At 39.4% G+C, this 16,384-nt stretch overlaps 1 protein-coding gene across 1 annotated transcript in view; it reads left to right on the forward strand.

Moving 5' to 3' along the window:
* ERBB2 (erb-b2 receptor tyrosine kinase 2) overlaps positions 1-16,384 on the forward strand; it is a 2,110,185-nt gene that overhangs the window by 1,910,964 nt on the left and 182,837 nt on the right. The window contains exon 24 of the mRNA XM_044071955.1: positions 1,359-1,505. Within this exon, the coding sequence (XP_043927890.1) occupies positions 1,359-1,505 (147 nt within the window). The remainder of the gene's footprint in view (positions 1-1,358; positions 1,506-16,384) is intronic.

Here is a 16,384-nt window from a genome sequence, read left to right on the forward strand (position 1 = left end):
TATTTAGTTTTTACATCAATTCATACCAAATTCTCTCCTGTCAAATTCATGGTGTGATGGGGTTCCAAAGTAGATTAAAAATTTAAAATAAATTATTTACAAAAATTGAGAATTTGATAACTTAATCTCCAAATTGCATTCAATTGTAGCTAAAGATATCTGCAGTTTAAATGAAAATGTTTGGAATTTTGTGACAAAAGAGTACCAGATAGCATTAACTGAAGAAAATAAAAAGCCATTTCTATTATCTGTTAAGAACACATCTTGGACCTTATATTGGAAATTGATGTACAGAGCTTTTTTTAAACTCCTATTAGAGTTGCTAAAGTGAGCAAAAACATTTAAATATTGGAGATGTAGATATCATTGTAAGGCTAAATGGTCACATATGTTTTATGACTGTTTATGGGTGGTAAATTTTGGGAAAAGGTAAAAGATTTTTTAAAACTTTATGGAATTTTTTTTTTTTATTATTTTAACAAAAGATATAGTTTTCTTTAATGTAGTGGACATAAAGAATATAAAAAAGTGACTTTTTTAACTTGGGCAAGTCTTGCTGTAGTCAGGAAAACTATTACAAGAAACTGGAAGAACCTACAGAATCAAAATTTGAAAATGTTCTTATCCTCCTGAAAGACACAGCAACCAAAGAGACAACAGTAAAGAAGAATAGAATTTTCCCTAATAATTTTAAGAACAATCCTTTGTTAACAGTATTGACCATCATTGAAAGTTTTTCATCTTTAATGTAATCAGGTTAATTTGTGCTTAACATTTTTATTTATGGGTTGTGTTATAATTTGGTCTCAGACATTTTGTATATATTGTAAATAGTTAAATTATTTCATTTATTCACAGTTTGTATTGTTCACTTATTATATTACATGTTAAAACTTAATATACTCTGTAACCAGAGTTACAGGGGTCCAGGGAAGTAAATATTGTGGGAAGAAATAGCCAGGGAATTGTTATGGCTAGGCTTGTATAGGCCCTAGGGCCACTAGCCTAGTACCAACCTATGAACCAGTGAACCATTTCTAAAAGTTTAATAAAATATTTTAAGTAACAAAAAAAATAAGAATTAAAGCTGCTGTATTGGGTAATAGAGTAATCTTTATTTTAACTGTAATTATCTGTTTATGTTTTATATTCTTTAACAGTGATGCCAAGTTGGTAGAAATCAGTGTAGTTGCAAAATGCACTGACAAAATGTGACCATTAAAAATTGCAGCAGTGACTTGCAAAGTAAGAATGAAACTAGTATAAGCCATGTGTGGCTAATGCTGTTGCCTCCCTTGTATATTCAGTTGAAGCTAAATGGTACATTGAAGTTGTCATAAGAACTTTTTATTTCTTAGGGGTAACTGTCTGGGAGCTGATGACATTTGGAGCCAAGCCTTATGATGGAATTCCAGCACGAGATATCCCTGACTTACTGGAAAAGGGAGAAAGACTGCCTCAACCTCCAAACTGCACCATTGATGTCTACATGATCATGGTGAAATGTATGTTATGTTTTCCACTTGTATAGTAGGTAAAAACAAATAGTAAGAATTTTCAGTCATACAACATATATTTACGTAAATGCTGCAAGGGCTGTACTTCTAAAGACTAGCTACTATTCATCTTAGTAATGTTTCATACAAAGTTTTATTTAAGTAATAGTCCCAGTTTGTGTCTCAGGCCCGTAGCCCAAATTTGCAAACTGAAGACTTTAAAATTATGGTGTTATATGGTGGTCATCGTCCCTCTCCATTTAGTATATCAGATAATCTTTAGGGGCTTTTGTTCAGTAGGACATTCTTTCTTCAGAATTTGTCTTCTTGCTGTTAAAGAGAGTCCTCAGCCAAAACATGCAAGAAACTGCAGTACCTGTCATTGTTTTTGGTGGTCTTTACCTCTTGTTGATGGTGGGGCACCCTCAATTAAAAGAGAGATGAATACTCCCACTTGAGTTTCTTCCTTATTTTGTGGGTTAGAGCTTCAGGAAAATTACTTTTTTTGGATATGGTCAGAATTGTGAATTTGTCCCCTTTTCTGAATTTGCCAGTGTGTAATATTTTTGTTGAGTCATCCGAGTTTGTCAGAATTTCAGTTTTTGAATTTCTCTAAGTGTCCAGATGGAAGCTCTTTGTTATAGGTGCCCTTGCAGCCATAAGCTGGTTGCTCAGGACAAGTGAGTGCAGAAGGTTGAGACTGTGAATTCTTAATGAGCTGCTTTCTGTAGGGGATGATTTTCTCAGTCTCTGTTTGCCTATTGTATGACTGAGCAAACCACTTAACCAAACACTGCTCTTGGAGAATTGGGAAATTAGGCTTAGCTCCTCAGTGGACTCTTGGATTTTGTGCCTAGTAATTACCTATGAACCTATGAGACATGGTTGCCTAGGATTTAAAACATCCTGATGATGTGTGTGAGTTGCATAAATTTTACAATGAAACAACACTTTATTTATGGACCAAGTCTACTGGAATGAGAACTTAACTATCTTCAATGAAGAAGCTGCCACACAGGTCACATGATCAGTTATTACCGGGGAGCTGCCAGTGACAGACAAAAAGCTACCAGCCCTCTTCCAGTTCGTAATGTAGTCCCACAGACAACTCACTTACAAGGAGTATGTCAGACCACTCTTTGAAAGTATGCTCATCTCTGAAATTTTTGTTAACATGACAACATGTTCCTCACCATTCCCATTAGGGAAGAATATTTCCCTGAGCCTGATGGGTCATGGAGACCTAAAGTAACCCCTCCCTCCCCTGTTCCTCTGATATTGGCCTCAAAGTATATGTATGAACTACTGTTGTTTCTTTTAAGGCTAATTGGAACTAAGTCTTTCAAGTACTTGATTTGGATAATTGCCTCAGAGAAGCAACTTAACAGTGACAGGAAATTCCAGTAGAGGCAAAGGAGAAAGGGTCCTTTCTTCTCTTTGAAGACATATTTTCTCAGTCAGAGTTCTTAGAACTAACCTTGGACTTTGACTAAGCTTACCAAGAACCTGGCCTACCAGCAGGCTTACTTGTACTCTGTGGTGATGGGTGGGCATATTAAAGTATTTGTGTGAGTGTTAATTTAGGCATCTGTCAAATGTAGGGTTTTCAGATGAGGCGCCTGAACCACCAGATTGAGAAACAGAGTAAGACTCTACATATGTTCAGCTCTTGGTCAAAATACGCTTTTTATCTAGGTCTTCTAGTCAGATTATGCCTTTCCTATCACAAAGTCTTAGCTGTGACAGTCTTTTTGGAAGGTTGGTGTACGGATGTTTTTGTATGACACTTTGGTTGACAGGCAGCATCAGGAGGTGTTGGAGTACTTTGACCTCATAAAAACCTTCTCCTAGGATTATGCCTCCTTTCCTGCTATTTGTAAGTCAGCCATGAGTTTGGCTTGGACACATCCAGGCCAGATGCAAGCCATGACCCAAAAGGTAGAAAGGACAAATTCTTCATTAGACAATTGCAGCTTTTTAGACCTGCACCTTGTGGCCACCTTCATGGTGGCCTCAGTTGCACATGACCAGCAACTTGTATGGTGCCACTTAAGAAAACTTGTCCAGACAAAGACTATAGACAATTTTACATCTGAAAAAGAAAGGTAGCTGTAGCATTCACCTTAGCCCTTCACAGCTGACTCCCTTCCAGCTACAGGGGAAACCTTCATAAGATTCATACGGATTTCTCTGTGTCATTCCTGAGTTGGAGATTCAAATTAAGCTTCTGTAAAACTTGAAGGTCTTTGAGGAAACTCAGTCTTAATCCTTGAGGTCATTGTTTGATATTACCAACAATCAAGACAGCCTGTCTGCTTTTTGGTTTGGCATTGAAGTGACATGTGGCCGTGCTTTACCTGGTTGCTTAGTGTTCCCTTTAAAGGCTCTAACCTGTTTAACAGGTCCTTTCTGACTTTAGGAAGAAGGAACATTAAATTCCTTGCTTTCATCAGCTGAATGAGTCTAAGAAGCTGTCTCATCCTAAAAGTTGAGTTCACTAAAAGAGACAAGCCTTCACAACCACAATTTTCAAGCTAAGTGTTCCCAGGCTTAGTTAAAAACTTCTTGACAGCAGGGTCATATACTCTATTGAAACCCTAGATTTTTCAAGGGGATTGACTCCTACACTGGCCGTCGTCCTGTGTTTAGGGAAGTGCACTGAGGAAGATTTTCCCTATTTGCATAAGCATGGTGAATAGCTGTAATAGAGAAATTAGTGATTTTGGCTGCTGCAGCAGGGCCATCCCCAAAATTTAACCTGTTTGGTCTTCTGTAGCTCTTTTTTTTAAGTTTGATTTCAGGTCTGTTTGTTCCACTTTCGTAGGTCATACACTTATTTATCAAATCTTATTTGTTCTTGTGTTCAAACTCATGGTTTTTCCTTTTCTGAGGCCATTCTCTTTGATGTTCAGGCCTATAGTTAAGATGTTCTTTAATGATATCTGTTATCTGAAGCCTGTTAGTCTTCTATTGTGGGATCTGACTTTGTGTTAGTGTAGTGCACTGATCAAGTTTTCTTTTAACCCTGTTTATTATGTTTCTTTGAAAATAGTTACCTAGAAAAGTTTTTTCATGTTGGTAGTTAATCAGAAAGATGACTGAATTCCCAGCTTTTATGTATTTTTCTCTGGACCTTCAAAATCTAGGTGAGAGGTTGCATTGTCCTTTTCAAATTTGTTTTAAAGCATTTTTCTTTCCAGCCCTCCCACCTTGAACAGTTATGAGATCCCCATCCTCATAAGCTGCCAACTTTCTCTTTCATTTTCTGTCTCTGTCTGTCTGGCTGCATGTCTCTCTCTTGGTCCAGTACAGGGAGAAAGAGTCTTTAAGTTCCAGAATGAGACCAGGGTTCTCCAACCTATGTCACTTCTACATTGCTATAAGGTGGAATGTATAATGTCACTGCTCTAGTAAGAACCTCCCACCCCCATCTTTAGGTATTTTAGGATAGGACACTGTGAGCATATAGAGCAGAATTGCTAACAGTGTGTCTCTGTTTTATTTTTTTCATCTGTACAGTGTTAAATGTTCATCTTTGTAGGCAGTCCTGGTTTGTGTAGCAGCTCCATTTTAACAGTGCTGTCTTGCTAATAGTGGTTGTTTTTAATAAGAACACATTACTTCTCTTCATTTTTTTCTGTGTAGTACAATGAATGCAAAATGTTACATCTCCAGATGGGACCCCACCCTCCATCAATTATCTCAGAATAGGGTTTGTCAGTGCACTGAGCACTCTGTTGCTAACAATGTGTGTCCCATCCTTTTGGTTAAATGATGGTCTCAACAGGCATTTTAAAATGCTTTATCCTGCATTATCACACTTTCACTGCAGTATCTCTTTATAAATAACAATGTCCGTTTTTCTTTTATTTTCCCTTTTTAATAGTATATTATAATTCTATACTGCTATAAAATACTATGAAAAAATAATTGGTATAGACCAAAATCAGGGCCCTCCCCCCACCATGGTACCAGTCAGAATAGTGCAGTTCAGATATTTCAGAATAGCACTTACTAATGTACACTTAAACTATGTTCACAAAGTATGTGTCGTTATATACAATGCAAAGCAGAATGCCACAGTTTTAGTCAGAAAAGTACTGCAGTGCCAAATTTTGCTTTCCAAAATTATTTAAAAATATTGTATGTTGCTACAACAAGGACTGGATGTCATGCAGCATCAGCTTTGATGTCCTATACTCCCACAGGAAGCCCCACAAGACATACCAGTACACATGGTTGTAAGCCTTGCCCAAGTTTGCAAAACAACTACAGACCATATTAGCAAATCCCCGTGATCCTAACACAACTTAAAGCGATGGCTTACTGTTCCAGTTTTTCTGTCAGATTATCCTCTCTAGCTCCTGACATTTACAGGGAGGCTGAAGAGTTCAGTTCTGACTCTAGCTGGAACACACCCTTCTTACAGATGGGGACCATTATCTCAATTTGCCAGTCCATATGTATTGTTCCTACGATCTGCGCAGCATTGAAGATGCATGTTAGATACCTTGCTCTAAGTCTGTCCATTGCCTTCAGCATCTCTGGCTGGATCTCATCCTTACCTGCAGCATTACTACTGTAGAAGCGTCTGACCACCTTAGTGACTTCAGGTACAGTAATGGATCCCAAACAACCAAAGGTTTCCAAAACTGCCACCTAACTGGAAGGTGTGTCCACTGGCTTAAAAACAATCCTAAAAAGTATGCCTTTCATCTTTAATCATTCTCCCTAATGTGGGCAAGGTCCCATCCTCCACCCTGAGGCACTGAGTGGTTTACAGAGTGTCTTTAAGGACACTTTATAGTCTTTCTCCATGGCATCGTCAGACTCCTACCATTACCTAACTTGCTCTTCAGAAGTTGCTTTTGTTGTGACAATTTTGAGGTGCCAGTATTGGCAGAATAAGGAGAGACCTCTTTAAGCATATGCTAGAATGCTATTTTCTTTGCTTTTCTCATTAATGGAATCTGCAGTGGGTTCTAAGTTGACAACATTTACAAGCTCCAGACATTACCTAGCTCAAAAATCCCTTACTACCAATTCAGCATTTGAGATCTTGAACTTGGTCCATTTGAACTAATTTCCCAGACTCAGTTGGAATACAAACTCTTTTCAGAGGTATAAGTTGAATGCTTCTTACATGTAAGTCCTCACCACATGTTTTCAAGAAATCCATACTGCTCAATCAGGTCTCTTAGCATCTATCTGTCCATTCCAACTTACCACTAAGTGGTGGTAGTTATCGACTCAGCCCTCTGTCTTCATGCATATGTCCAGAATGTATAACATCAGGTCTGATGGCATAATGGAGCTGATCATCAACCTTTGACCAAGGTACTCTGGTGCCATGTACACCTGTGAATGCCCTTGTATTCAGATATGGTGACTGTGTGGATGGGCAATCCATGGCTTACACAGAAGTGCTGCAACAACTCGTTACTTGGATTTAAACTAAGGAACCTGTTCCTTCCATTCAGACTTACATAACTGTCTCTACCATTCCCGCACATCAATGCTGGTCTTTCTAGTAGGACTACAGAGTTGGTAGGTGGCAATCATGCCATGCACCTCATCCACAATAAACCATGTGATCACCATACATCTGCAGACTTTCTTTCCACAACTCACATCATCATCATCATCATTTTGGTGATCCTGTCCTGCACTGGAAAAGATTCTAGCACTGTGTTTCTCAGCCAGAAACTTGTGAGTATCCCTACAGGCACCAGGCACATATCTGAATGAGTAATTCCACAACAGAAGAGAGAGACTGCTACTAACTGGGAAAATGGGTATTATATTCACATTCCTGTCTCTCATTTAAATTAGAATACATGGCAGTTTTTCTCGCGCAGAGGTTCCATAATGGGAGAAAATCTATCACGGAATGAGAAATCTAGATATTGTGTATATATTTGTATCTGTCTGGCAAATCATATTATATGGGCATGGCCTGTCGTGAGGAATAATTCTGTAATAGCCAAGAGAGAGAGAGAGAAAGACCACCACTAACTGAGAGATCTGGATGTTAGATCTGTATTCCACGCTTTATGACAAATTATACCATCTGGGTAGAATACTGCTAGCCATGAATAACCCCCCCCCCCCCTTTCAACATTGCTGGGTTAGTCTAAGTTGCTTGTCACTGCTTGAAGGAGAATTGATTGCATATCTAGGCTGCAGAGACGTGACAAAACTTTGCTTTTCAAGCAGTAGCAAAGTAGCTGGACATTGCTTGTTTCTGTGGCAGTGCATGATCCTAAGTGTGAGAAAGAGAGAAAGTTTAAAATTGTGCGGGACCATCAAAATCAGTAGAACAACAGAAAACTTGCATTACTCCATTTCTGCAGCATAGGACAGTTAAATGGAAGGTTGTTTGGATTCTCCTTTTCACTTGGAACAGCAGCCTCTCCCCAAGCACTTTTGTATCAAGAAGGAAGGTTCTGAGGTCATCAGGAAAATAACAATACACTGGAGCAACTGGAAAAGCATTTCGGCAGATTTTTAGGTAAAAGGACTGCTGGTGGTAGAATAGAAAATATACTTATTGTCCACTACAGGCCCATAACCAGTTATGATGTCCAAATAGAGTTTACTTTTCTGCTTTTACAGTGGCCATCTTTTGTGTAACATTCTTCCTAGTGGCCAAAATAGCTAAGGCTGATTCTGGGTCTTCCTATCCTCAAGATATCCTCTTATCTCAAGATAAGAAAATTTAATATGAAAAATCTTCAGATCATGATTCTGACACTCCCTAGGGGCAGTGGATAGTGGACTTTTGAAAATAATTAGTTTTTCAAAACTATAGATGTTTCGAGATTTCAAGTGGGCAGTAGTTTTTTCTAAGTTCTTTCTAGTCTAACAGTTGCTCCCAGCATGTTTCCAAGTACTTCTTGCCAGTGTCAGTAGCTCAACAGATGTTACACTACCTTTGGTACTGTATGATCAGAAGGTTGTGGGTTCAGCTTCCTTCCCAGGTTATTGGATTTATTTTCCATTGCTGACACTGCAATGCATCATCAAGGGGTGCTGCACTCCTTATTGTGCAGTCCTTCAGACAAGATGTTGGTAAACTAAGGCCACATCTGCCTGAGTTGGTGGTAGCTCAGATGGATGTAAAAGATCCCACAGCACTTGTCAAAAAGAGTAGGAGAACTTTATTACAAAAATAACACTTAGTAACAACAAAATCTAAAATGAAAGAACAGCAGCAAATCAGAACTCTTCAAGGAATACAGTATATATAAAACTTCTGGAAAAGATAAAGAAATTGGAATCTGTCAAGTCCACCGCCAACCTTTTTGCTATAACCAAAATTAAACTTTCTTCAGAATTAAATCACAGTCCCACAGTGTTTTAATGAACAAATGTTTTCATATATTTATAAAAAAGGACACACAGTGCTCGCTAATAGCTTGTCTTCTATGTTTTTTTTTTCCTGTGGAATAAGGTCCAAGGTTAATTCATTAAACAATTGATTTCAAATTCTTTTGTCACTTTTTCCTGATAAGTTTTAGTCCTGTTGCACATTAATAAAGTGTATTCCATAGTTTACTGTACATTACATATCTGATGTTATCATTCTGCAATTACTTTATATTTCATTGCTCCTTTTACTTGACAATTTCCCCTAACACAAGTTGCCAAATAAAATCATGTACTTCTGGACATTTTTTTAAATTGCAGTTGTCTAGCTTTAATCAAATTTATTTTTCTATCAATTAAGTGTTTCCAAGGTCTTTCATAATAAAATTTATTGTTAATCAATTTACATCACAACTTTCATTGTGGCAAACTATCCTTAATATTTATATGTCAAAGTAGTGTATTTTGTATATTCATAAGTCTTTTTTTCTTTTACTCAGTAACACACTTTCCCATTCATTTTTACATTTAATCCAAAGTATTTGACCTATGACATCATTGTGTGTATGCTATACCTTCTGTATCCCCCGATACGGGGTATACGAGTCCTAGGCTTCCATCTTCTTTTTTACAAAGTAATAATCCTTTTTGGTACAGGTTATCCTAGAAAATCAAGTGCATTCAAAATACATTTTTAATGAATGTTTTCCGTTACGTATTAGGAAATGGTATAAACTTCCTTTGTACTCCAATATTCATAAAACCCTAGAATGTAACATATATGTTGAGAAAGATAATTTAAAAGCTTTCTAAGCGCAATTGGGTTTCTTTATTTTGTCAAGAATACTGTCCTGTTGTAACATTTCTACCTTTTTATTTTCCAAGTTTAAGACCTAAAATCGTGATATTTTTTTTATAGTCTGAAGTTGTCATTTTGTATAATGTCATTTTCTCCTTATGATTTGCATTTTATTTTGTTCAGAGATAACTTAACTAGACTGCTGGCAACATTTTTTCCATCCAAATTTTTTTGATGTTTGTAATGACATTGAGACCATCAGCATACACTAAGCTTAAAGGAAAGGGTAAATTGTCTAGTATTTTCCACTTTGCAGTTTTAACAGTATAGTCATATTCCATAAGAGCAATATTCATGATCACACTAAATAAAATACCACTCAATGGCAATCTTGTTTTACCCCTTTATTTATATTTATGTCCTTATTTAACCAACCAGTAACTAGGATTTTTTAGCCCTATAAGCACTTTGCATAACATTTCTGATTGTATCATTGATATTATAACTTTTCAATATTTTCCATGAGCCATCGTAATCAGTAGAATCAAATGCTTTGTCAGCATTGCAAATCAAGACATATTCCACTTATATATCTATGAACAGAATCTGCCATTTCTCTTATTAGCCATCATATCCTTGACATTTTTTTGTTTGTTTTAACACAAGGCATTCCTTTATAGTAAACTTTTTTAAGACATGACTTACTCCTACCTGTAAGATTAAAAAAAAATTATAGTCTGTATTACTTAATGTAATAGTGCTCCAATTTTGTAATGACATATGTCTCTCCCTTATTTTATAAAAAATAAGCTTAATCACACCCTGACAAATCTCTTTTGCTTGCAACCCATAAGTTAGCGATTCATTTTAAACATAATATAGTTTTTGTTTAAATATAGCCATATTTTGATAAAATTCATAACAAATCCCATCCGAACCAGGAGAAGTATCAGAAAAAGACTTTACCTAAAACATTTTCAGTTCTGTAATTATATTGTTATTCTAAATCATTGTCTGTAGGTGAGACTTGTTTCACTTTCCATAATCTGCTACTTATATTTTGTTTGGAATAAATGTTTGAAATTTTTTTACTATACTCTCCATAGTTTCATCTTGTTGTAACTCTAGTATTCCATCTGTATTTTTAATGCCGTCTTTTCTGCAATCCTCATGCTTGATTATCATACTCAGAAAAGGTGACACATCCTCCTTTCTCCCCTGAATAGTATATCTGTTGGAAATTTGTATCCTTTATTTGGTTTGTATTAGTACAACTTAGACAATGGGCAAACTGTACATCAATACCCTGATTGGAGAACGAGCATTTTCCAGCAGGGTATTAATGCCTGGTGAAAAATGAGTCCGCCGCTTCATAGCAGCTTATCAAGCTGCCGTGGAGCTTGGACTTTGGAAACGGAACGGACGCCACTAATTTGCCCTCACTAAGCAGCATTTTTGCTGTTTAGCACATGTAAAATATAAAAAAGAAGACAAAAATGTATGTGTGTGTCTGTGTGTGAGCGTATGCGTGCATGTCACTGAGAGTGAGCGAGCCGATGTTCTTCATGTTTCACTGTTGCAGTCATTACACTTGGGGTTATCCTGCTGGCAGGCTACCCTCAGTCGGCCTGAATTCCAAAGTCTAGGTCCAGCGTCGGTTGCTGTCACCTCTTCCCTGACATCAGTGCGCCAGGAGTATAAAAGATGCAGCCGGCGCCATTTTCTTCAGTCTTTCTTGCCGTGCGGTGCCCGAAGCAGAAGCACTTTGCAAGTGCCGGTCGGCTGACTCCTGAGATTTTCATGTTCGAATTTCAGATCCAAAGTCTTCATTAAAAGCTAAGTACCCCGTTGGGGAAACCTTTTTTCTTGCTCCAGACCGATGTCAGAAAAAGTTAATAATTTTATTTCTTGTGGGAAGCAAATACCTCATAAGGACTATCATTCTTACTGTATTCCTTGCCTAGACCCTGACCACGACGTTGCTAGTTTTGTGCTAGATTTAACCAATGCACTATTAAGCGTTGGTACGATTTTGCATTTCACTATTTTGGCAGAAGATTTAATTACACGATGTCATCGGATAGCCGTCCGGCTACCGGAATTCACAAGAAACACAAAGAAAAGGAAAAGGATAGGCATCCGAAGTCCAAAACCAACGACGAGGCTTCCTCTAAGCCAGTCGCCGGTTCTCAGTGAGGCGCCTTCGCAGCCCCTGACGCCACTACTTTGGACCCGCAGGCCACTACAGATTCCCACGTGGAGTTGACTAGGCCTCTGGAAGCTCAAGGTATTGGACCTTCGGAGACTATTCCCTCAGATGGGTCTGGAGCCGCTGAGCAGGCATCGGCTTCTGAGGGTGTTTTCACACCTACTCAATTATACATTAAAACGACTCCAGCTACAAAGGCAAAGACTAAAGTACCTTTAAAGACAAAGAAACAAGTACAACAGCCTCATGGACAGGCCTCCATGCCCAAAAAACAGATGCTCAAAATGGCCAAAGACTTAATTACTTTGATCAGGGGTTCCCATCCCCCTCCCGATAAAAGGCCTAGGCAAGAGACTGAATATGAATCTTCAGATCAGATTTCCATTTGATCTGATTCCTCTTTTGATCAGGAATACTCGTTTCCTCCCTATGAGGATTCTGATACTGAAGAATCTATCCCTTCAGCCTCTCCTCCTGAGGATTACTCTTTTGGGGAAACTTTGCATACCATGTGGGAGCATTTCCATTGGGAAAGCCAAGATTATTCAGAATCTAAGAAAAGGCTCAGAGACTTCCTTTTACTCCCACAACACAGGCCCCTAGCTATTCCACCTGTTAGACATTGTAGATGATGTATTTTCAGAGTCCAGTCTGACCCCTGACTCCTTACCTCCAGCTCCTGTTAAGCTGGACAGCTACTACAGGGTTCCTGACTCTCATAAATTCCTTTTCAAAAACCCTGCTGCTGACCCAGAAACTATCTCTCAGGGTCCCAAAGGGGTCAAGGCTTCCACTGCAAAAAACCCTACCCCCTCTGACAGGGATTCTAGGGCATTGGGCAGATGGGGGAAAAAGATTTACACTTCTTAAATTGTCAGTTTCATATGCTCAAATATCAGCAATATATTATGTCACTGCTTAAACAGAAAATGTTGATAAATTCTTAATGTGCAGAAAACAAAGAAATGCAGGATTTATTGCATGCCGCTGAAAAAGTTGGAAAGCATACTTTGCAAAGTGGTTTGATTCTTTGGAGGCCTCCTGCAGGGCCGCTGTTACGGGTTCTGTCATCAGGAGACATGCTTGGTTAAAGGAACAAAATCTACCTGACCATGTTAAAGTAAAATTATTAGATGCTCCATTACAGCATGATACCTTGTTTGGTGTTAAAGCAGAAGAGGTGTTAAAGAAAATGGAGGACAAAGCTAAATCTATGCAAATGGTTAAAGATTTCTTACAGGTACAACCTCCAAGATTTAGCAGACACTGGCCTACAAAGAATTGGTCCTTTCCAGTGTCAGACAGACCACAAAGGGGCAGATACAGACGCCCAAGAGGCAGATCCCAGCCCCAAGGTTCGTACAGGTCTAAACAATGGGGTGCTTCTACCTCCAAAAGTGGAGAAGACAAATCACAGCCATACAGGAAACAGTCCCAATGACTTCCCCCCTGCCTGCACCAAGCACTTATCTTCTGGCAGCACCTTTAGGGGGAAAACTAGCAATTTTCTCTCATAATTGGCACATAATAACCCAGGACAAATGGGCCCTAGACATAGTGTCACAAGGCTACAAGTTTCACTTCCATACCCTGCCAAGGACAAACGTCTGGCCAGACCTGCCAAAACATCAATGGGCAGAGGCACAAAAACAAGTCTCATCCCTCATGGACATGAGGGCCATTCAGCAAGTACCAGGGCAAGAGCATGAACAAGTATTTTATTCAAGACTGTTCTAGGTACCAAGAAAGGACAAGACCTGGAGACCAATAGTGGACCTATCTATTCTAAACACATATCTGGTTATACCAAAATTCAAAATGTTGACTCTGCAGCAGCTTCTGCCCATGCTGGGCAAGAAGGCTTGGCTTGTGACTTTAGACCTAAAAGAGGCATACCTGCATGTCCCAATCAGACAAACATGCAGAAGATACCTCAGATTCAAAGCTGGCTGAATGCACTACCAATTCTCTGCACTGCCCTTTGGCTTATCTACTGACCCAGGGCCTTCACAAAGTGCCTGGCAACAGTAATTGCATTCTGCAGACAAAGAGGAATACAAATATATCCTTACTTGGATGACTGCTTCATTCAAGCAGAGAACAAGGACATTCTACTACAGCATCTGGCATTTGTAAAGAGATTTCTAACAGGCCTAGGGTACACAGTCAGCGAAAAGAAATCAAAACTAATACCCTCTCAAGAGATAATATTCCTGGGTGCAAGCTTAAATACAACTGCCCAGATGGCTTATCTCATGCCAGACAAACAAAGGCAACTGACTACATATTTCAAACTGTTGGCAACAAAGGCCCATTTATCTGCAAGAAAAAATCTGCAGGCTTTGGGCTTCATGGCATCCTGCATTCTACTAATTCCATATGCGTGACTGCATATGAGGAAACTTCAATGGTATCTAAAAAGTGTTTGGGCTCAACATTGCCACAGTCTGGAAACAATAATTACCCTCATTCCCTGCCTGCAGCAGGAGTTTCGATGGTGGGCAAAGGCTTGTCACCAGAACAAGGGACAGCCATTCACTTTACCCCCAGCCAAGCAGACATTAACAACAGATGCATCAGATTATGCCTGAGGGGCCCACATGGCAGGAAGATGTATTCAAGGCACATGGTCCACAAACCAAATGCATCTGCATATCAATCAAAAAGAGATGTTAGCTGTTCAGAATGCCCTGACAGCCTTCAAGGACCTACTTCATCCGGGACAACTACTGATAAAGACAGACAACACCATGGTCATGTGGTATATAAACAAGCAGGGAGGCACTCATTCTTACCCCCTTTGCAGACTAACCATGACTTTGCGGGACACAGCATTGACTTACCAAGTACATCTGCAGGCACAATTCCTGCCAGGAAAGATAAATACTCTGGCAGACGAACTAAGCAGAAACCTCATGGATCTCCAAATTGGATCCACAAGTCTTCAGCATGATAACAAGGAAATGGGGATGCCCGTATATAGATCTATTTGCCTCTCCTCACAACTACCAACTAAAAAGATTCTGCACAAGGACTTATCACAGACAAGCATGGAAAGTGGACGCCCTATCTTTCAGCTGGAGAAACTTAGCAGTATATGCCTTTCCTCCACTGCCTCGCCTCCCCAAGGTACTCCTAAAGGTCAGACAAGAGAAGCCAAAGATGATACTGATTGCCCCAGACAGGCCCCGCCAGTACTGGTATCCAGTCCTGAGGAACTTGCCTCAAAACCCAGATTGGATCTTGCCTCAAATACCTCATCTACTGTCCCAATAAAACAATTAGATCCTGCACAGCCAACTCAAGACCTTAAATCTGGCAGCATGGCGGATAATGTAGTCATACAAAATGCACCTCTCACTAAAGCTGTGATGGATGTCATTTTGGAGGCCAGAAGGTCTAGTACCAGAAAATCTTACGCTGGAAAATGGAAGAGATTCTGTGCCTGGATTAAGGCACAAGGAATTGACACAGCTGTACTAAATATTCCTCAGATTTTGCAATACTGAGATGCTGGACAAAGGCCTATCCTTTTCATCAATTAAATTCATGCCTCTGCCATTTTGGCTCATTACAATACAGAGCCACCAATCTTTTCTCATCCTTTGTTAAGACAGTACCTCAGAGGAGCCAAAAACTTAAGGCCTCCAAGGAGATCACCAATACCTGCATGGGACCTCAATTATGTTTTGGAAAAACTCACCCTGCCTCCTTTTGAGCCAGCCGCTATGGCTGATATAAAGTTTTTATCTTGGAAAACACCTCTGCTGCTAGCGATAACCTCTGCAAGACGAGTCTCAGAGCTACAGGCACTTATGGCTGTGGAACCCTTTATAATTTTTTATCCAGACAGGGTTTCTCTGAGAACAAACCCGACATTTATGCCTAAGGTAGTGTCCAGTGTGGCCCTTAACCAAACTATTCATATGCCCACTTTTTATCCTAACCCACAGAATAAGGGGGAGAGAATTCTGCATTCTTTGGACATGCACAGACAGCTATGCTTCTACTTGAACGGAACCAAAGCTTAGAGAAAGACTGAGCAACTACTAGTGGCATATGCTGCAGGATCACAAGGAAAGGCTATCTCTAAACAGACTATTTCAAAATGGATAGGCCACTGCATTCGTTTCTGCTATTCACAACATGGCAATCCAGTGCCTAAGGGCATTAGGCCACATTCAACCAGAGCAGCAGCCACTTCAGCAGCCTTCCTCAGGGGAGTACCAAACAAAGACATTTTAGAGGCTGCTACCTGGAGTTCAGTGCACACCTTTACAAAGCACTATCATTTACCACTCTACTCTAAATCCAGGGCAGGTTTTGCCACTGCAGTTTTGCAGGGCCTCATAGCCGCTCCTAATGCTATTTAGCTCCAGCCTCCCAACCATAGCTTTGGGATTCAACCCAAGTGTAATGACTGCAACAGTGAAACACGAAGAACATAGTACAGTTGTGTACACTTACCATAAATATAGATGTTAGAGTGTATTCACTGTTGCAGTCCAGGTT

The sequence above is a fragment of the Protopterus annectens genome, chromosome 5.part0 (assembly GCF_019279795.1).
Source record: "Protopterus annectens isolate FY-2018-M chromosome 5.part0, PAN1.0, whole genome shotgun sequence".
NCBI classification, from domain to species: domain Eukaryota; kingdom Metazoa; phylum Chordata; order Ceratodontiformes; family Protopteridae; genus Protopterus; species Protopterus annectens.